Source organism: Diabrotica undecimpunctata, chromosome 4 (genome assembly GCF_040954645.1).
Source record: "Diabrotica undecimpunctata isolate CICGRU chromosome 4, icDiaUnde3, whole genome shotgun sequence".
Taxonomy (NCBI): Eukaryota; Metazoa; Arthropoda; class Insecta; order Coleoptera; family Chrysomelidae; genus Diabrotica; species Diabrotica undecimpunctata.
Genome location: NC_092806.1, coordinates 75,293,542 through 75,315,905, shown reverse-complemented (window position 1 = coordinate 75,315,905; position 22,364 = coordinate 75,293,542). Strand labels below are relative to the sequence as shown.

Sequence of the window (22,364 nt, the reverse complement as noted above, 5' to 3'; positions counted from 1 at the left end):
TGCATTCTGTCTTCAGTGCTATTTAACATGTATTTGGAGCCTATCTTCGAGCAAGCACTGGGACAACTAGAGGAAGGCGTCTTAGTTACAGAGTGCGTCTAAACAACATAAGATATGCTGACGACGCAGTAGTTTTTGCAGATAGCCTAGATGGTTTACAAACAATAATGTCGCGCATATCAGATATAAGTCGAGAATATGGGCTGGATCTCAATACGAACAAAACAAAGTACATGGTAGTTAGTAATGCGCGAAATATTAAATACATATCTTTTAGTAAACCAACAGCCGATTGACAGGGTAAACAGCTACACATATCTTGGTACTAATATAAACAGTCAATGGGACCACTCTACTGAAATAAAACAATGCGTAGGGAAAGCAAGATCAGCGTTTGTAAAGATGAAGTCTCTTTTCAGAAGTCACGATTTACCATTTAGTACCAAAATCTCTATCATCAGATGCTATGTATTTTCTACATTATTATATGGAGTAGAGGCATGGACGCTATCGGAAGCTTCTTTAGGAAAGCTCGAGGCCTTCGAGATGTCTCGAGATACAGGCGCATCTCACGAATTTCATGGAAGGATCGGGTGACTAATATTGAGGTGCTACCTAGAATGGGCAAGGAATGCGAGATCACCAACACAATTAAACAGCGCAAATTAGAATATCTTGGCCATGTTATGAGAAATGAACACAGATATGACTTATTGCAACTCATTCTTCAGAGCAAGGTATTTGGAAAGAGAGGACCAGGGAGAAGAAGAATATCTTGGCTTCAAAACCTAAGGAAGTGGTTTAATACGTCTACAACTCGACTATTCCGAATAGCTGCAAGTAAAGTTAGGATAGGTATGCTGATTGCCAACATCCGGAACGAATAGGCTCCGTAAGAAGAAGAAAGGTTTTTATGTTAAATAAAAGAAGTTTTATTTCTACTATCAGAAGTTATAGTTGCATGAAGAGTTGCAATATTAGAGTTTCTTCAGGTAATACTAGTATTATCAGCACAAGGAAAAATTTTTCTATCGATTTTTAAATTAGTGATGTCGTTTATAACGATAAGGAAAAGTAGAGGACCAAATACCGAACCTTGTTGTATTACACATACAATGCCTTTAGGACTAAAGTCAGTATCATTTGCTCCAACTTGTTTTCTATTCCCCAAGTAAGATTGGAACCAATTCAAAGAAATACCTCGAATTCCGTAGAAATTTAGTTTTTTATCAAAATGTCGTGATTTACATAATCAAAACATTTGGCATATTCACAACATGTAGTGGCAGTGTAAAGATTATTGTTTAGTGCTTGGTAAACCTCATGTAGTACAGACAACATAGCATCACTGATACATTTATTAGATAAAAAGCCTAACTGATTTTTGTGATAAAATGTTATTTTCAACGAGAAAGTTATAAGCCCCTGAACAATTTTATGGATAGTCCTTCTACAGGAAGATTTGCTTTTGATACTATTAATTGTTTGGATCAGTAAAGATTAATTTCGATATTTCTTTTTTGGATTTGGGAGATAGGAAATCGGATATTGTTATGGAAAAATAGTTGATATATTTTTACTCACATTAACACTATAACCACAAGGTGGCGTCAGCCGCGACTGGCGAATCTTACTATCCGCTCTTAAACTGTTTTAATTGTACGGGCGCGGCTAAGCGTCTATCTACCTTTCGCTTTTTTAGTTATCAGTTGATAAACGAGTGGGTGAGTGCATCAGGTTTTGCCAGTTTTGAGATTTACGATAGCGGTGTCATACGACGCCACCTTGTTATTTACGTTTGGAATTTTACGACGGTAAATATTTGAAAATTTTATTGGAACTATTTATTTATTACAATTGTTGCTGAGTGTTTACAATAGGGATGGAGTCACAGACGCCTAAATTCGATGTAGTTACACCCGGTTGCAGCAATAGATGAAGACGGTCTTTAATGCTATTTGAGCTAGAACAATTAGATACAGAGGATACGGAGGATGATGAATTTGATGCGTTAATTCCAGAAATCCTTATGTCTTATGTCTCTCCGGAAATAGCAGTACAAAGTATAAGTACAAATCAACCCAAAACAAAAAGTGCGATATAATATGCTAAAAATGGGCGTGGTTGGTATCTAAATAGTTTTCATAGCAAAAATACCAGAGTTTTGAAGAAAAACTTAGTGCTTCACTTGCCAGGACCAAAAGGACCAGCAAAAATATGGTAGATCTAAAAAATGTTGTACTTTATTTTTTAACGAAGAACTGGTGGATATAATTGTGAAGTACATTAATGAGGAAATCTAAAGAAATAAAAATTAGATATAAGAGGGAGCAATGGTATCTTGGAGTAACGGATAGTTTTGAAATACGAACGTTGTTTAGATTGTTATATTTAAGTGATGTTTTAAAAAATGCCCATATCATACTGAGTGCTTGACCTAACAACAGATATTCATGGGACAAATAGAAATTGCACTATGGACAATTGGTTTACCTCGTATGAAGCCGCAGAAAAACTAAAGGAAAAGAATTTAACGCTGGTAGGAACAAAAGAAAAAATAAACATGATATTCCAAAGCAATTAGCGGAAACAAACGGAAAATATTCATCTTTGTTTGTTTTTTTCTTACGTGCCTAAGAAAAACAAGACTGTTATATTGTTGTCAATTATGTACAGCAAACATTGACGAAAATAAGGAAGCTTGAAATAATTTTTTTCTACAACGAAACAAAAGGAAAAAGGCTGCGTTGTTGATACTTTTGATCAGCTATGTCTCTAATGACAGTCTTGAGGAAAACTCGAAGGTGGCCACTTCGAATTTTGTATGCTATGATTGATACTACTGGATTTAATTCCTATATATAAACGAAATTACCGAAACGTTTTACTGAAAGATCTATCCTTTCCCGTTGTAGAAGATTATTTGAAAGAAAGAATGATCATTGCACGCCTCCCAAGAGAAATTAGGAATAATATTCGTAAATCCCTGAATTGCGATGAAGAACAACAAACTGCTCAAAAGTTAAATGACTCATAAGGCCAATATGACTTCCGTCCCGAAAAAAGAACAGAAAGGCTCGAAAAATGTGAACATTGCCATAAAAGTGTATGCGCTGAGCATCGCCTTAACATTTATGTAGATTGTAAATGACTTTTTTTGTAAAAAATATATCTTGTTTTTTATTTTACCAGTTCTAATACACACTATGATAAAAAGGTTTTGTGACGCAGTGTTTTCTTTAGGTATATACGAGTACGAATACGGCACATTTTTTAATTCTCTAATCATAATTGTTATAGCTGTGGTGTTATAAATCTTAATTTCAGGATCAAATACTGATTAATACCGGTTAAACACACGCAACAAATAAAGTTATAAATATCAGGGATTGAAATATATAGAGCGAGTTTAGTGGTCTTACATGACGCCACCTTGTTTTTTCAGGGTTTGGAATGGAAAATGTTTGAGCTCTGTTTGTTTTATTTCGAAGATCGTTTATTATGGACCAAGTTTCTTTCGCAACACTTTTAGAGCTTCCCAGACGATTTTGATAGTACTCTTTTTTAGCTGTATTGATGAGTTTTAGATAGGCCTCTCTGTACTTGGTGATGCATTCAGTGACAGATACGTTGGTAGTAAATTTATTGATCTACAGTAGTAAACGCATATGCTATTCTTGGCTGATATGTGGATAACTTTGGTAGTCCAGGGTTTGCGATATGTTGGCCTAATTGTAATTAAAGGAAATGCCTATCGAAAATACAGACAAGCCTATCTAAAAAATCACTGAAATTATAGTCCACTTCCACAGAAGGAAAGTGCCACCCAGAAGTCAAGCATAAATTTTTGGAATTAACGAAAGTTCTGAGCGGAAATAATCCTACCTTAACGTCGGATTTTTGAGGAAAGTTTGTTGAGGGTGTTAAACTTGGTATATACTGCTTCATGATCATGTAGTCCTGCGTTAATAATTGTAGAGCGTACATTAAGTGGTGTGAAATCTGAGACAATATAATCAATTATGGTAGATGTTGTTTTAGAAATTATTATAGAATTAAGGTGCATTGTGAGACCATACGTTTTGAATCTATTGACCAAGGAAGTTGGATAGCACAAGCAGCAGCGTAATTAATATTAAAGTCACCGCATAGAATTTTTCTGCTTTTATTGGACAGGTCATCTAACAAGTTTAGCAGGTTCTGAAAAAATAGATCCGTGGAAGAGTCAGGTGATCTATGAAAGAAAATAATGATAATGATAAAACAATGAATAGATTAAGATTTTTATTATAATCAAAGAAAAACTCAAATAAGGCTTCATTCAACAGTCACATTTTGTTACCGGAGAGAAATAATTATTTGTAGAAAGAATTAGGGTGCCACTATGAGCTGAGCTGGGACGATTATACCTAACAATTGTAGTATATTTTTCTACAAAAAAGACTCGTTGACTTCAAGCCAGTGCTCTGTAACCGCAACTATCCAGGAAAACCCTAGTATGCTCACGCGATTAATTTTACCTGAAATTTGACCTGTCACTATCGCCAAATGCCGAATGCAATGATGTAAAACCCGTTATACACCAAGTACACGGTTCGATTGAAAATAAAAGTCTAATGTTACCAAAAACTTCTATTAACCCCTTAAGGAGCAAAACTTTTTTTACGTCATTCAAAGCTTATATTCAGTAAAACAATGCAAAACAACTATAAATAGAGTCATAATGTATCCTCTTAGTATTATGTTTTTTTCTTTGTTGAACAGGACCTGGTTGATTTTTCAATCAAAAAAACCATTGCGGTCCCAACGACTTTGAAAATTTCACTGGTTGAAAAATCAACTGCTTGTTCAATTTGTTAAGGAAATTGTGTTACTAAATAAAAAACCCACTTTAGACAACGTTTTATTCAAAAGACAATTATTACAAATGGAAAGGTGTAAATCATTCCAAACAAGGGGCAACATCACATTTTTTGCATATCATGTGAGATCGCTTTGGCTTCTTCTCTGTGCTACAGAAAGCACATTGCCGAGAGGTACCTTTTACAGGTAAATGTTCACCAACCATCGAACTTCTAACCACAGGATCAGTAGACATCTTTCGTCCTTCAATCTTGTTTATTTTACGAAATGTTGTTGCTACATGACCCCTTTCGACTCGAAAAATTACGTATGAACTCATTGGCAAAAAAGCTGCGGTATGCCAAATGTGACATAGGCTTTGGTGAATTTTTTTTCATTCCAAGATTATACAATATATAACTGTTTACTACTGTAGCATTTAGGAATAGTGCATTAGTTTCATCCACCATTTTCTGGATTTCCATGAGAGCGCAGCAAGAAAGCATTTGATCGAATGTGTCGACGCCCCCCATAAACCGATTGTAATCACAAACTGCTTTTGGGCATTTAATTTACCACCATCTTCTGAGTCTATGGCTTGGTCATCAGTTATACCATCAATCCATTTGTAGATTTGATTGGGATCTAGCTCTTGTAGCGTACCAATCCTGAGTCTGGACATTCTGAAACAGAAACTTCATTTACTGTAACAAAAAATTTAATGTTTCTGTTATTATCAATGCTTTATAATTATTATTTTGTTATAATAATTGCTATCATTATTATACAGACAAAATAAATAATTTCCAGTTTCAAATCAACTAACATGTTGGTAGTATGAACTGGATATAACATGATATAACATCTTAGCCGAAACTTTATATACTAATTTAGGATTTTATTTCATACATATAATGTTTAGTTAATGAAAATAAGCTTAAAGAATTTTTCTAAAACTTCTAATTGGAAAATTAAAACAGAAATAAAAGCACTCTTAACTTAAAAAATTTGCCGTCTAACAATATTTTATTGTGTTTATCACTAATAAGCTGCATTCCTTTTGCTTTACATAATGTGACAACGTTCTGTATAAACAAATATATAAAATAATTAAAACTTACCTAAATAACGGTTTTTTTTTTCATAAAAATCAGGCAATTCAAACATCATCTCATGATGTCATCGAAAGATCGTTCCTTAGACAGAATCGTAATAACTGGCTTATTCACAAGCCTGTGCGACATTAAGAAGTCAGTGATTCATAACCGGTTGATATATCGACCAGAAATCGTTAAAGGGTTAACTAAAAAACAGTTTCAAAATAAAATATAAAAGCTGGTTACACTCCGAAAATAACGAAAACCTTATTTTTTAGCGTGATTAACGAATAATAATTGCGGCACGGTGATGTAATGTTATCTGTTTACCGCCCGTCCACCCGAACTCCGTGAATAACCTTTTAGGGCTGCGGCTGCCGCTTACAAAATAAACATTGCCTAATCTAAATAAAAAATGCTGAATCGTCTTATGCGAAAGAATTTATCGCCCGGTTTATAATAACCGGCCGATAACACCCGCTTGATTCAGTACATTGGACACTTTTTTTAAAATACTGGGTATACTGGGTGCATAAAATCGAAACTGAAATTAATAATTATTAAATGGCTCTTAAAATTGAGCCTAGTAATGAAACTAAAAGATAAAACAGTTTTATTCCAAAGCTTAACGTAATGGTGGATGCGACTTCACCGAAACGTGCTGTTCATGAATACTATTAGAATATTTGCTAGGAAAACTGCCAAAACATTTTGTAATGGTAAATTCTCCATAGAAAATTCATATAGCATAACATATTGTTTGTTATATTCAATATGTTAGGTTAGTTATATTGTTTGTTATTTTTATAAAATATTTGCCGTAAGTTTTACATTAAAATTAACGTTTGAAAAATATATTATGTTTGACCAAAACTCTTTCTTTTCAGGTATGTATTAAAACCGCAAAGGGAAGGTGGTGGTTATAATTACTACGACAATGATATCAAAGAACTTCTGCTTAAAATTAAAGACACTAAAGAACGAACTGGTTATATACTTATGGAAAGAATATTTCCGCCTTTATCTTTAGGATATATGATCTTGCCAGGAGCTCCCAATCCACCGCCTTTGGTTAACCTCGTGTCTGAAATCGGTATTTATGGGGTTCTAATATGGTAAGTTAAGTATTAAATGTATGAGCAAGTTTAGAGTAGTCTAGTGTAATTTAATTAGCTTTATTGATTATATATTTTATTTTCTGTTCATATTGGGTAGATAGTTATCAGTAAGATGGTATCCGAGACGTTCCTATCAACAAGTAGTTAAATTAAGGACATTATTTATCGCGAGTGATGACCAATGATCCAATTTCACGGTTGTTATGGTATCGCGAAACCAGTTACCAAAAGTCAATTAATAAGTGAGTTTTTGTTTTTATCGATAATAAAGGAACAATTATTTTTAAAATGTTTCCTATGTTTGTGTACAAGATAATACACAAGAAGCATTATATAATGCATGGGTTCAATAAGAAAATAATGTTAATAAACTTAATATAGATAATCAGCGGCTAAATTAAATAATTATCGCAATGGAACAAAGATTAGCACAGCTTGGGAATACCCAACAAGATACAGGGTCAACAGCAAATGCCGATAAAACAAAAAACGAATGAACATCGGACAATCCTGAATACTGGACCGATGAAGAGGATTTAGCAAATGAAACGGAGTGAGCAAAGGCAGAGAGATTTGCCACATATTTAGAAATTCCCTAGAAAAAGCAATAGCTGAAAAACATATTCAAAAGCCAAAACTGCCACCACCAGTTGTAGTAGAAGGTTTCGAAAATGATGTCAAAAATGAATACACCCATCAGTGATCAATACAGAAAAATAATAAAGAGTTTAAATACGAGTAAACTTTTGTATCATGTATATGAAAATAAACAAGGAAAACTGATCCGAGTAATAGTTAAAAAAGTACATCATTCCTGTCAGCCACACGACATAGTAAAAGAACCACACAGAAGAAGGCATATAGCTATTCAAGCTGATAAGAATTTAACGTGGAGAACTAAAAAACCTCTAGAAAAGTTCATCCTGACATTCAGATAAGATGAACATATTAACAAAATCTTTGGAATAACTGGCATATTGAACATGAGAGTTGAAATTCAACCACTAAGGAGTTTAAAGCTGGTTCCACCGTGCAAAATATACCAGGCCTATGGATATACCTGGAAATATTGTAATAAGGAACCAATATGTGTTAAATGCATCGGTAAACTTACAACAGGTTATCAGAAACCCTAAAAGAAGAACCAAAATTCATCTGTGGTGAAAATGCACTCAGTGCAAACTACCGAGGATGTTATGTAGCCAAAAAATATAAAAGTTGAGAAATCAGAGGACTAATAAAGCTAATGCTTCAAAACAAAAAAAACTTACTGCTCGTGGTTAATAATTAATACAATAACTTCGATAAACATGAAGAATTTAAATAAAATAAAAATTAAACAAATTGCAATTTCAATTTGATGTTAATTTGATATCACTAAAATGTCGTTTGACTGATAAATAATTCAGTAGGTTGGGAAAGAAATTAATGAAAAAACAATCTATAGCAAAATGATAAAAAGACATCTCTAGATAAAAATTAGTAAGAATAATAAATTAAAAATTAAATACGGACAGATAATGAAACAAACTATCAAACCATTATTGAAATTTTTTTTATTATATTTCTCCTTTGTTACTTTAAAATTTTATGATTAATAATAGAAAATATTATTATAAATGATACTTAAATTATTAATATCAGATCTCTTATTAATACAATCTGATTTTTTGATCCAAACCATTTCTTTAAATTCTGTTTTACGCAAATTAATTTCTCTTTGCAAAATTTTTACTTCTTGAAAAATGAAAACATGATCCGCATTGATCACATGCTCTGCCACGGGACAAGATTTAAAATTTCTCTTGATATCACTTTTATGAGAAGTTAATCTAAGAGATAGGTTACGTGAGGTCTGACCAACGTAACATTTACTACACGTGCTACAAGGTATGGAGTAAATAACATTAGAGCTTTCCATACTTTGCAGTGGAGTCTTTGTTTTAGTGTAAAGACTGTTCAAGGTTTTATTTTTAGTGGCAATCTTAATTTTTGTATTTTGCTTAAACAATTTAATTGATTTCGATGTTAAAAGTTGGTATTGTACTGTTTTTAAATAAAACGAGCTGTTTTAATTTATATAAATATATTTATTTATAAGTTTACAGCACGGTTATATCTTATCAACTAACTTTAACTAATAAAAGGTCTGCTTATATATAAAAGTTATTATGTACTAGAATATTCTGGAGTAGTCCACCTCAAATTCGTTTGTTTGACGGGTCGATCTCTCCCGCGCTCGATACATCTGGAAGCTTCTCGTCGTCTCGAGATGCAACCGTTATATGGGCTACGTCGAATGCATGTTCGTAACAGTATATATGGTAAAGAAAAATAAAATAGGATAGGTAAACCTTCTATCTCCTCTTCTCGTTGTTGAATGATATCTGCCTGCAGTGTGCTGTTATGATTAGTGCTAAAAATTAATTTATTTTATAAACCCCTTTGATAAACCCCATTTTCTAGTCAAATTTCTTTTAATTTGGTGAGGTTGCAATTGACAAGCTCTGATAGTTTACATATTCTGTTCTTGAGACCAAAGATTTGGTTAATTTTCATTCTGTACGAATGTTGAGTAAGATAAGGAATATATCTATTACTGCATAAAGGTTTACTGTACCATTAAGTGCGAAGAACATTATTAAAATCTGGGTGAACTAACAAATCTAAGAAAGGTAAGCAATTGTTTACCTCTTTTTCGTAAGTAAATTGGATACTTTCATTCCAACTATTAAAAATAAATAAAGTATCCTCAATTTTTTCCGATGGTAAAGCCAAGATTAAATCGCTTACGAACCTCTTTATAAAAGGAATTGCAAAATCAGTTTTCTTTCTTTTATCACTAATCAAGTCATCTAAGACAACATTACTAACAATCGGAGAAACCTTTGTACCCATCGGTGTACCATGGATTTGTTTATATATAGAGTCTTGGAACATCAAAATATTTGAATTAAATATCTCCAAAACACTTTTTACTATCTTTTATTGAAAGATATACTTTTACTTTTTTAATTTATTAGTTTTGTAATTTGTTAGTTTTTTTCCCGTAGTATTTAATTTAAACCTACTTAGAGTAAATATATGATAACTAGAAACTAATTGATTGAGAATAGTGAATCGATGTGAAGACCCACTATTGGTGACGACTGCATCTTGTGACGTTAGTTCCGTGACCCTCGCCTCATCATTTCACTATAGAGAAAAAAGTAAAATACAACGCCAGTATAGAAGCTTCGCTTCAATAAAAAAATTTTGTACAGAAAATAAAAAAAAAAATTGGGATGAACCACCCTTACCCCTTTAGGGTATGAAAAATAGATTTCGACCAATTCTCAGACCTAGCGAATATACATATAAAATTTCATAAAAATTGGTCAAGCGGTTGCGAAGGAGTATGGCAACAAAACTCTGTGACAATAATATGTCAATTAAAAAATAGAGTTAAATAAATCTTATTTATTGTGTAAAATGAGAGAGTGATCTTACACAATAAATAAGAATCACATCAAACTCCATATCCGAGCTCAACAAACAGTCTAATATATTCCGTCTCATTCACAACCTCCTTTCGAACAAATTATATATTCGAACACTATATATTTTTTTACCAATTTCTTTTCAACAATTCGCACAGTGAAGGTACGACCACCCACTAATAAATAGAATAATGTGCTGATGCTCCTATTTCCAATCCAAGCAAGAAGCAATGTCTTTTTGGTTGTCACCACAAGAAAACCAAATAAAGCCATCGGTGAAATTTAAATCCACCGGAAAATTAAATTAATGGAATCCACAAGGAAACTAAGTTCCTGTAGTTGACTGTATACCATGCATTACAAATTTTTTTATTTAAAAAATTCCTTTATAAAAGGTATATTAATATAAAAACCGTATCGGGCTGTATCACAGAACGTTTTCGGAATAACTATTCCATCATCAGTGCGATCCTAAAATAAGTATAACCACTTTAATTAAAGGAAACGTGAAAGTTAAAATTTTGACCAAGGTTATTACAAAAATGTGGTTAATACTTACTGGATTTACATGTTTGAAGCCACTAAATATGTGGGTAAAAATACTTTAAATGTAGTTAGATTAACTTTGAATTACATCTTTGATATTTAAAAATTGTGATGTTTAAATTATAAAAAGAATTGCTAGTCCTTAGACGAAGTGTCTGTGAGGACTTGTTTGATAGCAACTGATTAAAACGACATATTAGGACGGAAGTCTAAACAAAGCAGTCAATTTAACCAGAGGTATGTGTCTAAAGGTGACAGTAGCCAGCAATATGTATAATTAAATATGTTAAAATTTGATTGATTCTAACAGTAGCAACCATCAATATGTTGGAATTTAGAGTGTGATTTACCCGGAAAGTTTGTTGGAAAAATTGTAAATTAGGTATTATTGTGGGTTGATTGAAAATTGATAAAACTTTTGAATGTAGGTAGGCATCCAACTATACAGATATCTAATTAAATCGTGGAGATCTAAAGATTTTTATAAAAGGCCCTATATGTTTTTTAAACATTTGATATCTGGACTTTGGAAATCCGATATGTACAAGAAGTTGGTGTAATATACTGTTGATTTATTACTTAACTTATAACTTAAGTAAAAAGACCCTACATGTGAAAAAAACCAACATTTGGTGCCTGAGAAATATAAGGTGTCTAAGTTATAAGTTTATAAATATTAGGTAGATGGAGAGAGTTAATTAAAAATTAATGTATGTTAACAAAATATGGAAAACCAACAAAATTGATGGGTAAAGGGTGAATCTGTTTGGGTAAAGCTATAATTTGTAATGTTTTATTGTTATTGTGAGAGCAAGAGAGAAGAGACTGAGATCTCCAGAGGTCCGAAACCCAAGAAAAGCATGTGTAGGTAAGGAAAAAGGAAGTATACTATAAAGGACATTGAGAGGAGGGATGATTTTAGTTAGAGCAGTTGTTGTAAAAATGGTGTGGACGTTACTGTAGTATTGTAAATAATAAAAATAAACTATGATGTGTGGCTTGGCTATAGATGGACCATGGAATTATCTGGGTATGTGACTGAATAGGATATATATGAGTAAAGTTCATAAAAGTTATGAATGTAGGTAGGCAACCAACTATAGAGATATCTGATTAAATGGGGAGAACTAAAGATTTTTAAAAATGGGCCCTATATATTTTTTCAACATTTGGTACCTGGACTATGGAAAACAGATATGTGCAGGAAGTTGGGTTTTTATATTTATTATTATAGAGAGAAATGTTAATAGATGTATGTGCGTGTGTATTTGATAAAGAAGGTGAACAGAATAATTGTTGTAATATATGTTGGTTTATTACTTAACTTATAACTTAAGTAAAAAGACCCTACATGTTAAAAAAAAACAGCATTTGGTACCTGAGAAATATAAGGTGTCTAAGTTATAAGTTTATGAATGATAGGTAGATGGAGAAAATTAATTAAATATTAATGTATATGAACAAAATATGGAAAACCAACAAAATTGATAGGTACAGGGTGAATCTGTTTGGCTAAAGTTGTAATTTGTAAAGTTTTATTGTTGTTGTGAAAGGAAAAATGACTTAATAAGTGGCTGAGATCTCCAGAGGTCCGAAACCATAACCTAAGGAAAGCATGCGTAGATAAGGGAAGTGATCATTGATAAACTTATAAATTAGGCACCTTATATTTCTCAGGTACCAAATGTTGTTTTTACATGTAGAGCCTTTTTACTTAAGTCATAAGTTAAGTAATATACCAACAGTATATTACACTAATTATTCTGTTCACCTTCTATATCAAATACACACTCACACACATCAATTAATATTTCAATCTGTAATAATAAATAAAAAAAACCAACTTCCTGTACATATCTGCTTACCCATCGTTCGATTCATCCTCTCTCGACATTCCATCTGATTGAGGATGCAGGGGTGCCGTTATGGTCTTTGACACCAATCAATTTACAAACGTTTTGGAAAAGGGTTGACTTGAAGTTTCGCCTGAAGGGAACACCAAATCGGCTAAAGATTTCTTTAACAAGTACCTCTGCAACGGTAGCAGCTTCTTGATTTGGTATCGCATAGGCGATATATATATATATATATATATATATATATATATATATATATATATATATATATATATATATATATATATATATATATTTATTTCCATCATCCGTTTCTGGAAATGGACCTGCAATGTCGATTGCTACTCTTTCCATAGGACTACCAACATTGTACTATTTTTACCAACTGGACCGTTACTGGTTGCACACAGTTCACATTTCCGACACCATCTTCTTACATCAACTCTACAGTTCATCCAATAGAACCGCTCTCGAAACTATTGCCGAAGCATGTTTAATAAAACGAGCGGTTCTAATTTATGGTTATATATTTATTTATGTTTGCAATACGATAATATCTTATCAACTAACTAAAATAATATCAGCGCAGTTTATATATACAAGTTGTTATGTACTAGAATAATCTTGAATAGTCCACCTCTATTCTCGCTTGTATGAACGCCTCGATCTGTCAGCCGGTCGATACATCATGAACATTCTCGAACACACATCATCGTTTAGAGAGTTGCAGCCGTTATATGGGGTACGTCGAAATAAGCTTGTTCGTTACAGTATATTAGTAAAAATTTAATAATGAAACTACCCGTCCCATAAATAATTTCGACTTGATTTAATTTAGGCAAAGAAAATTACCAAAAGTACCAAATGTTATTTTGGTACTTTGAAATTGACAACAATTAAAAAATAAAATATTATTTTTACAATTTGGCATTAAATGCTAGTAGAATGGATCCAACACTCAACACTTTACCGCATATATGTTATATAATTTACCATTTTTAAATATTTTTTTAAATGCTCTTGATGCTTTTAAAATGCTTTTAAATTTAAAAGATTTTAAATTGCCTGATGGATTCGATAATTATAATAAAATTATTATATTTGAATATATAATAATACGAAATTATAATAAATTTTGTGGAAGTGTTGAAAACAAAAGTTTTCAGTGTTTTATTGCATGATATTAAACTGCCTTAATTATATACTTTTATCTATTTTTTGTTTTTAGTACCCCTAATAAAATTATTATTAATAAACAAACTGGCCACATGATCAGGAGTAAAGCATCTACATCCAATGAAGGAGGTGTTCTCGCAGGAGCAGGAGCACTAGATTGTCCTTACTTAATTGATTAAAACAACAATCTTAACAAAAATTTCATATAAACATTAGTTTTTCTTTGACCATAAAGGAAGTCTATAGGTATACGATGATATATTAAGGATATTATAATTTAATAATTGTCTTTACTTTAATATATTTTTTTTTCATTCTGATAATAACACAAACTGTAAAGAATGTATTTTATATAACTTTTATTTGAAGTTAAAAAAGTACTTGAAGTGTTGCATTTTTTTAAGTATATAAGGTGTACTCATTTTTGAATATATTTTAATGAATAGTGTGTTGGATTCAACGGTGAAGCAAATGATTTAAAAGTTTAGGTGTATACGAGTGTATCGTATATATTCGAATGAACTTTACACATTTCTAAACATTATACAAAAAATTACACTACATTATATTAAAATAGGTTAAAATAGTAAAGCCGGATATTGCTATCGTAGAGCCGTTCCATTGCCCCAAGAGTTAGTTCGTGGATTTCGTTTAACTACCTTTGAATCGTATGGCTGGACATTCTTGGATGATATGGTGGACTGTTTGTTCAGCAGCATTGCATTTTCACATAGCGAGCTGTCTGCAATTCCACATTGGTTAAGCAATTTATTGTATTTTCTATGACCTACTCTAATTTGGTTCAGATTATACCATTCGGCGCGAAAAATAAACTGTTGGATTTTCTATTAGGTGTACGTTTTTAGCTTCTTCGTTACAGTCACCTATCCAATGCTCATCGATCGTGAAATTGTTTGGAAGATTGTTAGCTGTTCTTGTTGACGGGTTTCGTGATCTCAGACTCAATTGGCCCTGGTTTAGCTGAGAGATGTCGGTATTTATTGGTAATGATGGATTTTTTAAACATTTCTGGCATTAAGCTCCACTTTTGGGTGGTGCAATGTTGCTTAAAACCGGAAGCCATCGAGTTGACTTACTCTTTATGGTCCTCGTAATACATCTCATGGTTTGATTTAATTGTGCATATAAGAAGTTAGTATGGTGACTGTTGATTTAGACTGAAGTACGATATTCGGCTGTTAAATAGACTAATGTCTGAGCGCTTGTTCTGATTGTGTCTTCAGTGGCTGCCAAAGAAGTGTTTGCAAGCTTGTGAATGATGTTGCGAGTTTTAACTTTAGCTACAGTTTTATATAAGCATGGCTTGAAAATTAGAGTGCGATCTAGTATTACACCGAGATATTTTGGGTTTGGATTATGTTTTAGTATTATAATTCCTTCGCTTTGTTCAGTATGTGGTGTGTTTCGCGGGTATTTAAATGGAAAGCCATAACTTCTGTCTTTGTAGGATTTTTGGTTGAAGGCTCCATTTTTAAAAATATATGTTAATAATATTTAGGTCGTCTTCTAGAATAGCTTGGGCGTTCTCCAAGTTTCTTTCTTGCATACTCAAAGCCTGAAGTGCATCTTGGGTGTAAATATTGAACAAGAGCGGCGATAGAACCGACTCTTGAGGTAAGCCATTCTGAAACTTTGGAATTTACTAGTTTTCCCATTAAAGCTAATTTAAAATAGCTAATATGTCACACTGCATTTGATTTACTAGGTTATTAAATTATTGGCACGGTACCATCGGGTACAATTTAAGTAGTAGGCCTTTCCATTCTGTATGGTAAGCGCGAGTCAGATCAATGAAAGTAACTGCCGTTTTGGAAAACTAGGAGCCACTTCCGAATTTTTGGACCAGTGTGTTTTATGAATTCGGAAGATATTTTGTCAACTGCTGCAGCTGTAGACACTTAATCTAAATCTAATTAGTCTAGTGTATTAAAAAGTTCCTCGGTCTCGATTTGCCTCATGATTGGCAGGCTTTACTGACGTGCAGCTTTGATATATTTGAGCTGATATCGTACTTTTCTTTTATGAACGTTTCAATGATTGGGGAGCTGGGCAATGCGTTTCGCTATATCTTCTGGATTTGTTGAAGAGTTGGTTATTTAGATGTTAGGGCCTGTTTTCAGTTTTCTGAGTAGGTTCCAGGCAGTGCGACTGCTATGCGTGAAGTCAAGGTTTTCGAGAGGTTGTCTTCACCTGGTGGTTCTTACAGAATTCAGAGATTCTAGAAGTTGTTCACCTACCTATGTGTCTCTGGTTTGCTCGTATGGAGCATACAGGTCTTTACATTCTTCGGCCCAGCACGGAATGTAGGATTTGGTTACACCGCGTGTAGGCTCAATATTCTGATATCGTTCTCCAGTTGGATTTGATACTTATTCCAGTTTTCCTTACGAAAGTTCCATCTAGGCAGAGGAATTGAATTTATAATGGGATAGTTGTTATTACTGGCCTATGCTGCGATTTTGGGAAATCAGCAAGAACTTCTTTGGTGGCATGATTATGGAGTCGTCTTTGGTGGATATAAATGTTAGATCTGGGTTATAGCCTTTTTGCCATCTAGCGGAAAAAAAGGTGGCTTCTGTTTTACATCGTGTAAAAAGTGTAAGAGTTTTTGAGCTCTGCCCATTCAATTACTTGTTCGAATTAGGGGTTGCATTGGTTATAGCCCCATTCAGTGTAATGAGTATGGAAGTCGCCTGTGTATATTGATAGATACGGTAATGAAGGGAGCACATCTGGTGGCCATATTGCGTTTGATGGATTGTAAATAAATATTAAGTATTGTGATTTTGTCTATTATGGTTGCCAGGATGAAGAGTTCTTGAGATGAATAAGAGTGTATGGCGCTAATATTTATTATGTTTGTTCTGCAATAGGTAGCAATCCCATTTTATGGGGGATTAAGTGAGGCTACTAAGCTATATCCTGGAATTTGACTTAGGTTGTTCAGTTTTAAGTCATCAGCAGTATGTATTCGCTCTTGCACTTTGGCTAATGCCTTCATTCTCTGATTGTTGGTCCGATTGTCAGATGGTTTTGAGAAAACTCGTTTTTTGTTTGTATATTGGTTATTTGCAATGTGTTCGCAAGTAGATCTGGAAGACGGTCTGGCGGTTCCATGCTGCTGCTCATTTTATTAACCCGGGGTGCACCACGTAGAGACGAGATAGTTTTACGCCCCTAAAATTTATGTAATCCTTACTTGACTGCCTTCGGTTCATGAATATTTTAATTGAGGATTATTTACAAAAAAAAAATCCCATAGTTGTGGTGTTAAACGAGTTAGCTCTTGTTCAATGTCCGATATCAAGATTATTCTTTATCATTATACATTGCTGATGAGTTTTTACCCCAGTAATCTCTTTGATTTTTTTATGTCGACAGTCGATACTTCTTTTTATACTCTTTAATTTATATTTTAATATTTACCGTTAGTTTTTGTATTTTGGTGCGTTTTGTTTGTTTTTCCATCTCTATTCCATTAATTACAAAATTTCATCAGTCTTCCAATTCTGTTTGTTTGTATATTTCTAAATACCGTTAGATTTTTTTCGACTGTCAGTGGCTATTGCTTTTTTCATAATATTCCATATTTCTTTATTCTTGATGTTTCTGAGATTGTGGCAGATTTTTGAGATTTTGGTTTATTTTCAGTTTTTTTTCTTACAAAATATGCGGATATTTTAGTCTTCTCACTTCCATAGATTATTTCGTTATTGGTCTTAAGACAATACATAAGACGTACTTCAAGACTATATACAAAAGGATCGTGTGGGAATTGTCATCAACCTCATGATATGTTTGATAAATGTTCAGAAATTGTATTTCTGTATCTGTAATTAATAAAAAAGTCTATCTAATTTAGTACAATGATATCGCTGTTGTCTTAAAAAATGGTATTCACAGTATTATATGTCGGCTATGGTAATATTGATTTTATCCTTTTGTGTGTTTTCAAAACTGTCTAATTCTTGGTAAAAATTTTCAATTTTATCTTGTTCTTTGTCAGGTGTTAGTGCAATGATTTGTATGAAATTGAAAGAGATTGGCTTTGCCTTAAGTTTAAAAAGTATACCTGGGTCTAATAATGTTAAATAGCTAATTATAGATTGATTAACAGGTTTGTCGGTATTACACCCCCTAACGGTGATTTGGGTCTATGTTTCCGGAAAGGTCGTTCTTAGTTTGAGTTTTTTCGTTCCAGTTCATTGGTTATCGCTGATACCTAAAATATTAACGTGGAGTCCTTCCATGTCGTCTAATACATTTTTCAGTTTTTCTGGAGTTTCTGGTAACTTCTTACTTTCCATGTAGCAACTTACATAGATAACTCAGACATTTTTAGTACCTTTGATCATATAACGCCTGTCGGGAACTAAGAGCTTTTGTAAAAGTTATATTATTAAATTTTTTCCAATCATAATTATAAATCTCCAAAATGAACAAGCCCAGAATGATTTTCATTACGCTTTATTTGGGTAATAGTAACAGCTACTGCTCTATACACTTAAGCGAGTGGAGGTCGTACGCGTGCGTGCGTCTGTATGTATTAATAAAGTAAACGTTTTGTTATAAAATTCAGTCTTTATTGAAACAATTGAAAGAGTGTAAACTAGCTTTACAACACACAAGACTACTTATTGCATTTATTGTTATACTTTCTTCGGTCAAGGAAAAAACATTGTTTAATTTTATGATTGTGATGGTGATTTTATTCCAAATCATAAAAATTTATTTTAATTATCAATAACTTTTTTAATAAGCACTTAAAAAGTACTTATATTAATGTGTTAATTCTTTTTATTGATATTCTTGTTAAAAACAAATATAATGTTGAATTGAGTATTTTTACTAATAAAAAACTTAGTAATCTTTTATACAAATAGGCATGTTAAAAAATCAATAAAAAATAAGATTAAATATTTTATACTACTTTCGTTTCGGTAATTTTCTGTTATATATATATATATATATATATATATATATATATATATATATATATATAATATACATATATATATATATATATATATATATATATATATATATATATTAGTAGGACATTGGTCGATACTATCGACCTACAGGAAGGCGTACCTATTAGGAAGGCGTATACCTAACGGAGTCTAAACAATATTAGTAGTTTTTGCAGATAGCTTAGATGGTTTCCAAAGAATATTGCCGCGCTTATTATATTTAAGTAGAGAACATGGACTTGATCCCAATGCGAAAAAAGCAAAGTACATGGTAGTCAGTAAACGCGAAATATTAAATATACGGCTTTTGGTTTACGAACAACCAATTGACCGGGTAAACAGCTACACTTATCTTGACACCAACATAAACAGCCGATGGGACAACTCTACTGAAATAAAACAAAGCATCAAAAAAGCAAGATCAGCGTTCGTAAAGATGAAGTCTCTGTTCAGAAGTCACGATTTATCACTTGTTACCAAAATATTTATCATGAGATACTATTTACAACTTCTAAAGCTTCTTTAAAAAAGCTCGAGACCTTCGAGCTGTGGTGTTACAGACGCATCTTAAGAATTTCATGGATGGATCGTGTGACTAATATTGATGTCCTATGTAGAATGGGCAAGGAATGCGAGATTATTAACACAATTAAAGAACGCAAATTAAAATATCTTGGCCATGTTATGAAAAATGAACAGTGGTATGGCTTGTTGCAATTCATTCTTCAGGGAAAGGTATTTGGAAAGAGGGGACCACGGAGAAGAAGAATATCTTGGCTTCAAAACAGGAGAAAGTGGTTTAATATGTCTACAACCGTATTATTCCGAATAGCTGCAAGCAAAGTTAGAATAGCCATGCTGATCGCCAACATCCGGAACGGTTAGGCACTGTAAGAAGATCTGTCCAGAATTCCATTATGATACAGAATATCCAAAAAAAATTTATATAGAAAAATTTTAGGCAATGACATTCTCCAGACTTAAAAAATATACCGAATTCTACAGGGTGATTAATCACTGCGTGCTTAAGCAAACACACAATTTTTTATATAGGGCACGTTGTATGTTTTCTCATACTTAGATCCCTTTCATAATCCCTATTCGTACAATATGAAGTTTCACACTACTATATAGGGTATTTAACAAGTTATGACATCGATATCGCTATGAAATAAACACCCTGTATATAAAGAAGAAGGAATTCATAAATAATTATTCATTTTACATAATAAGGTAAACAACAGGTATGTTCTAGTTTTCAAAGTAAATTTAACAATCATTGTCGAATATTCATATACACAATGAACTACAAAAGAAAGTATGCTTTTCTCATATTTTTTAAAGGTACAATCCCACATTTTATTTTGTTTAAATATTTCAATTATGATATTCTTAAATTTTTATGAAGTATTATTAATTTACTCTATATACCTAATCTCAGAACTTCCCGAGATATTTTAGTTTTCTTCAAATTTCAGAAATACCTTAAATTTTTGTAAGTAGAAATAAATGAGACTTGTGCTATAACAAAATTATTTTTATTCGATAAGTAACTAATACAAAATATAAACCATAACAATATGCAATTAATGTAACAATTATTGTGATATTAAGGAAGCAAGTCTATAGTAAATGTTCAAAATTTTTACCTCTAACGTCTATGGAAGTTTGTAACCGATATTCAAATGAGCGAGCTACATTCTTAACATTTAAACAATATTTAGTCAATATTATTAAAAACTTCTCGTATTCTATTATTCATATTATCTGGCGTTGGCGAAGGCTTCTGGTACACAAGGTTTTTTATATAGTCCCACAAAAAAAATCAATGTGACGCGTTGGCCAAACAGTTGGTCCTACTCTGCCTATCCATCTCGCAGGAAAGTTATTATTTAGATGATTGTGATTAAGAGCTGTGTTGAACTGGGCTGTCGGTCGTCTAAAAACCACATTATTTGTCAAAAATTAAGTGGAACATTTTGCAAATGATTATTTATAAAATCCAGATATATAACACCATTTACACGGCCGTCAAAAAAATGTGGTCCACAACAATACCCAAATAATCCCCAACAATACCACCCCAAACATCCAAACATTTATATATATATATATATATATATATATATATATATATATATAGAAATTGTAGACCGTGAATGGTATATATATATATATATATATATATATAGAAATTGTAGACCGTGAATGGTATATATATATATATATATATATATATATATATATATATATATATATATATATATATATATATATATATATATACCATTCACGGTCTACAATTTCTGCAGATACAGCTTTTCCATGTATTGAAGGTAAAGAAAATGTTAATTCGAGAAAAGAACGGAAACGAAAAGCTACACCCAATAACTGGTTACGCGCCAAAGCGAAAATTTTGAGAAATTCTGGTAAGTCTTACTTGTCTAATTCAAAAAAAGAAATGACCATAGTCCCTGAAAAGTCATTAAAAGCACCATGTTCTGAAAAATGCAAACAAAATTGTGTACAAAAGGTTACAGAAATACAACGCCAGCAAATTTTTGATAACTATTGGATCATGGGAGACTTGCAGAGACAACGTGAATTTATTCTACGCCATCTTTCAGTGGTTGAACCAAGATATTTGTACAAAATGCATAATAGTAATCGTGGAAAAAATAATGCTTTTTATCTTACTGTTAATAATGAACGAATTAGAGTATGTAAAATATTTTTAAAGCCACCTTAGATATTACTGATACTACAGTCCGCACCGTTCTTAAGAAGAAGAATAACGCATGTGGAACACTAGATCTGGACAATCGAAAAAGAGGGTATTAGACGCCACATAGACTCCATAGCTAAAATTGAAAGCCACTACTGTCGGGCCGACACAAAGAGGCTTTATATTGATGGAGGTAAAACTATAGCAGAGTTGCATAGAGATTATGAACTCGATTGCGATTCAAAAGATCTACCAAGCGGCAATTACTTAATTTATTATAAAATTTTTAACAGCGAATTTAACATTGCCTTTTTCCAACCGAAAAAGGATCAGTGTGAGGATTGCACATCTTTTAGTAATGCCGTAGAAAAAGATAAGGAAGAGTTGAGGAAAAAATATGATACGCACTTAAAAGAAAAGAATCTAGCAAGACAAAATAAAGAAGACGACAAACAGTATACTCCCGATAATTGTATTGTAGCCGTGTAAGCTGCAGTGCCTTGTCCTAGAGGCAATGCGTCAAACTTTTAC

General features: G+C 32.4%; 1 protein-coding gene across 1 annotated transcript in view; it reads left to right on the top strand.

Annotated features, from left to right (window-relative positions):
- The window catches only part of LOC140439694 (glutathione synthetase-like), a 70,933-nt gene extending 51,872 nt beyond the window's left edge, over positions 1 to 19,061 (top strand). Inside the window, exons 7-8 of the mRNA XM_072529779.1 lie at positions 6,827 to 7,054; positions 14,167 to 19,061. Of these exons, the coding sequence (XP_072385880.1) occupies positions 6,827 to 7,054; positions 14,167 to 14,293 (355 nt within the window). The 3' untranslated portion in view covers positions 14,294 to 19,061. The remainder of the gene's footprint in view (positions 1 to 6,826; positions 7,055 to 14,166) is intronic.
- The last annotated feature ends 3,303 nt before the right edge of the window (positions 19,062 to 22,364 follow it).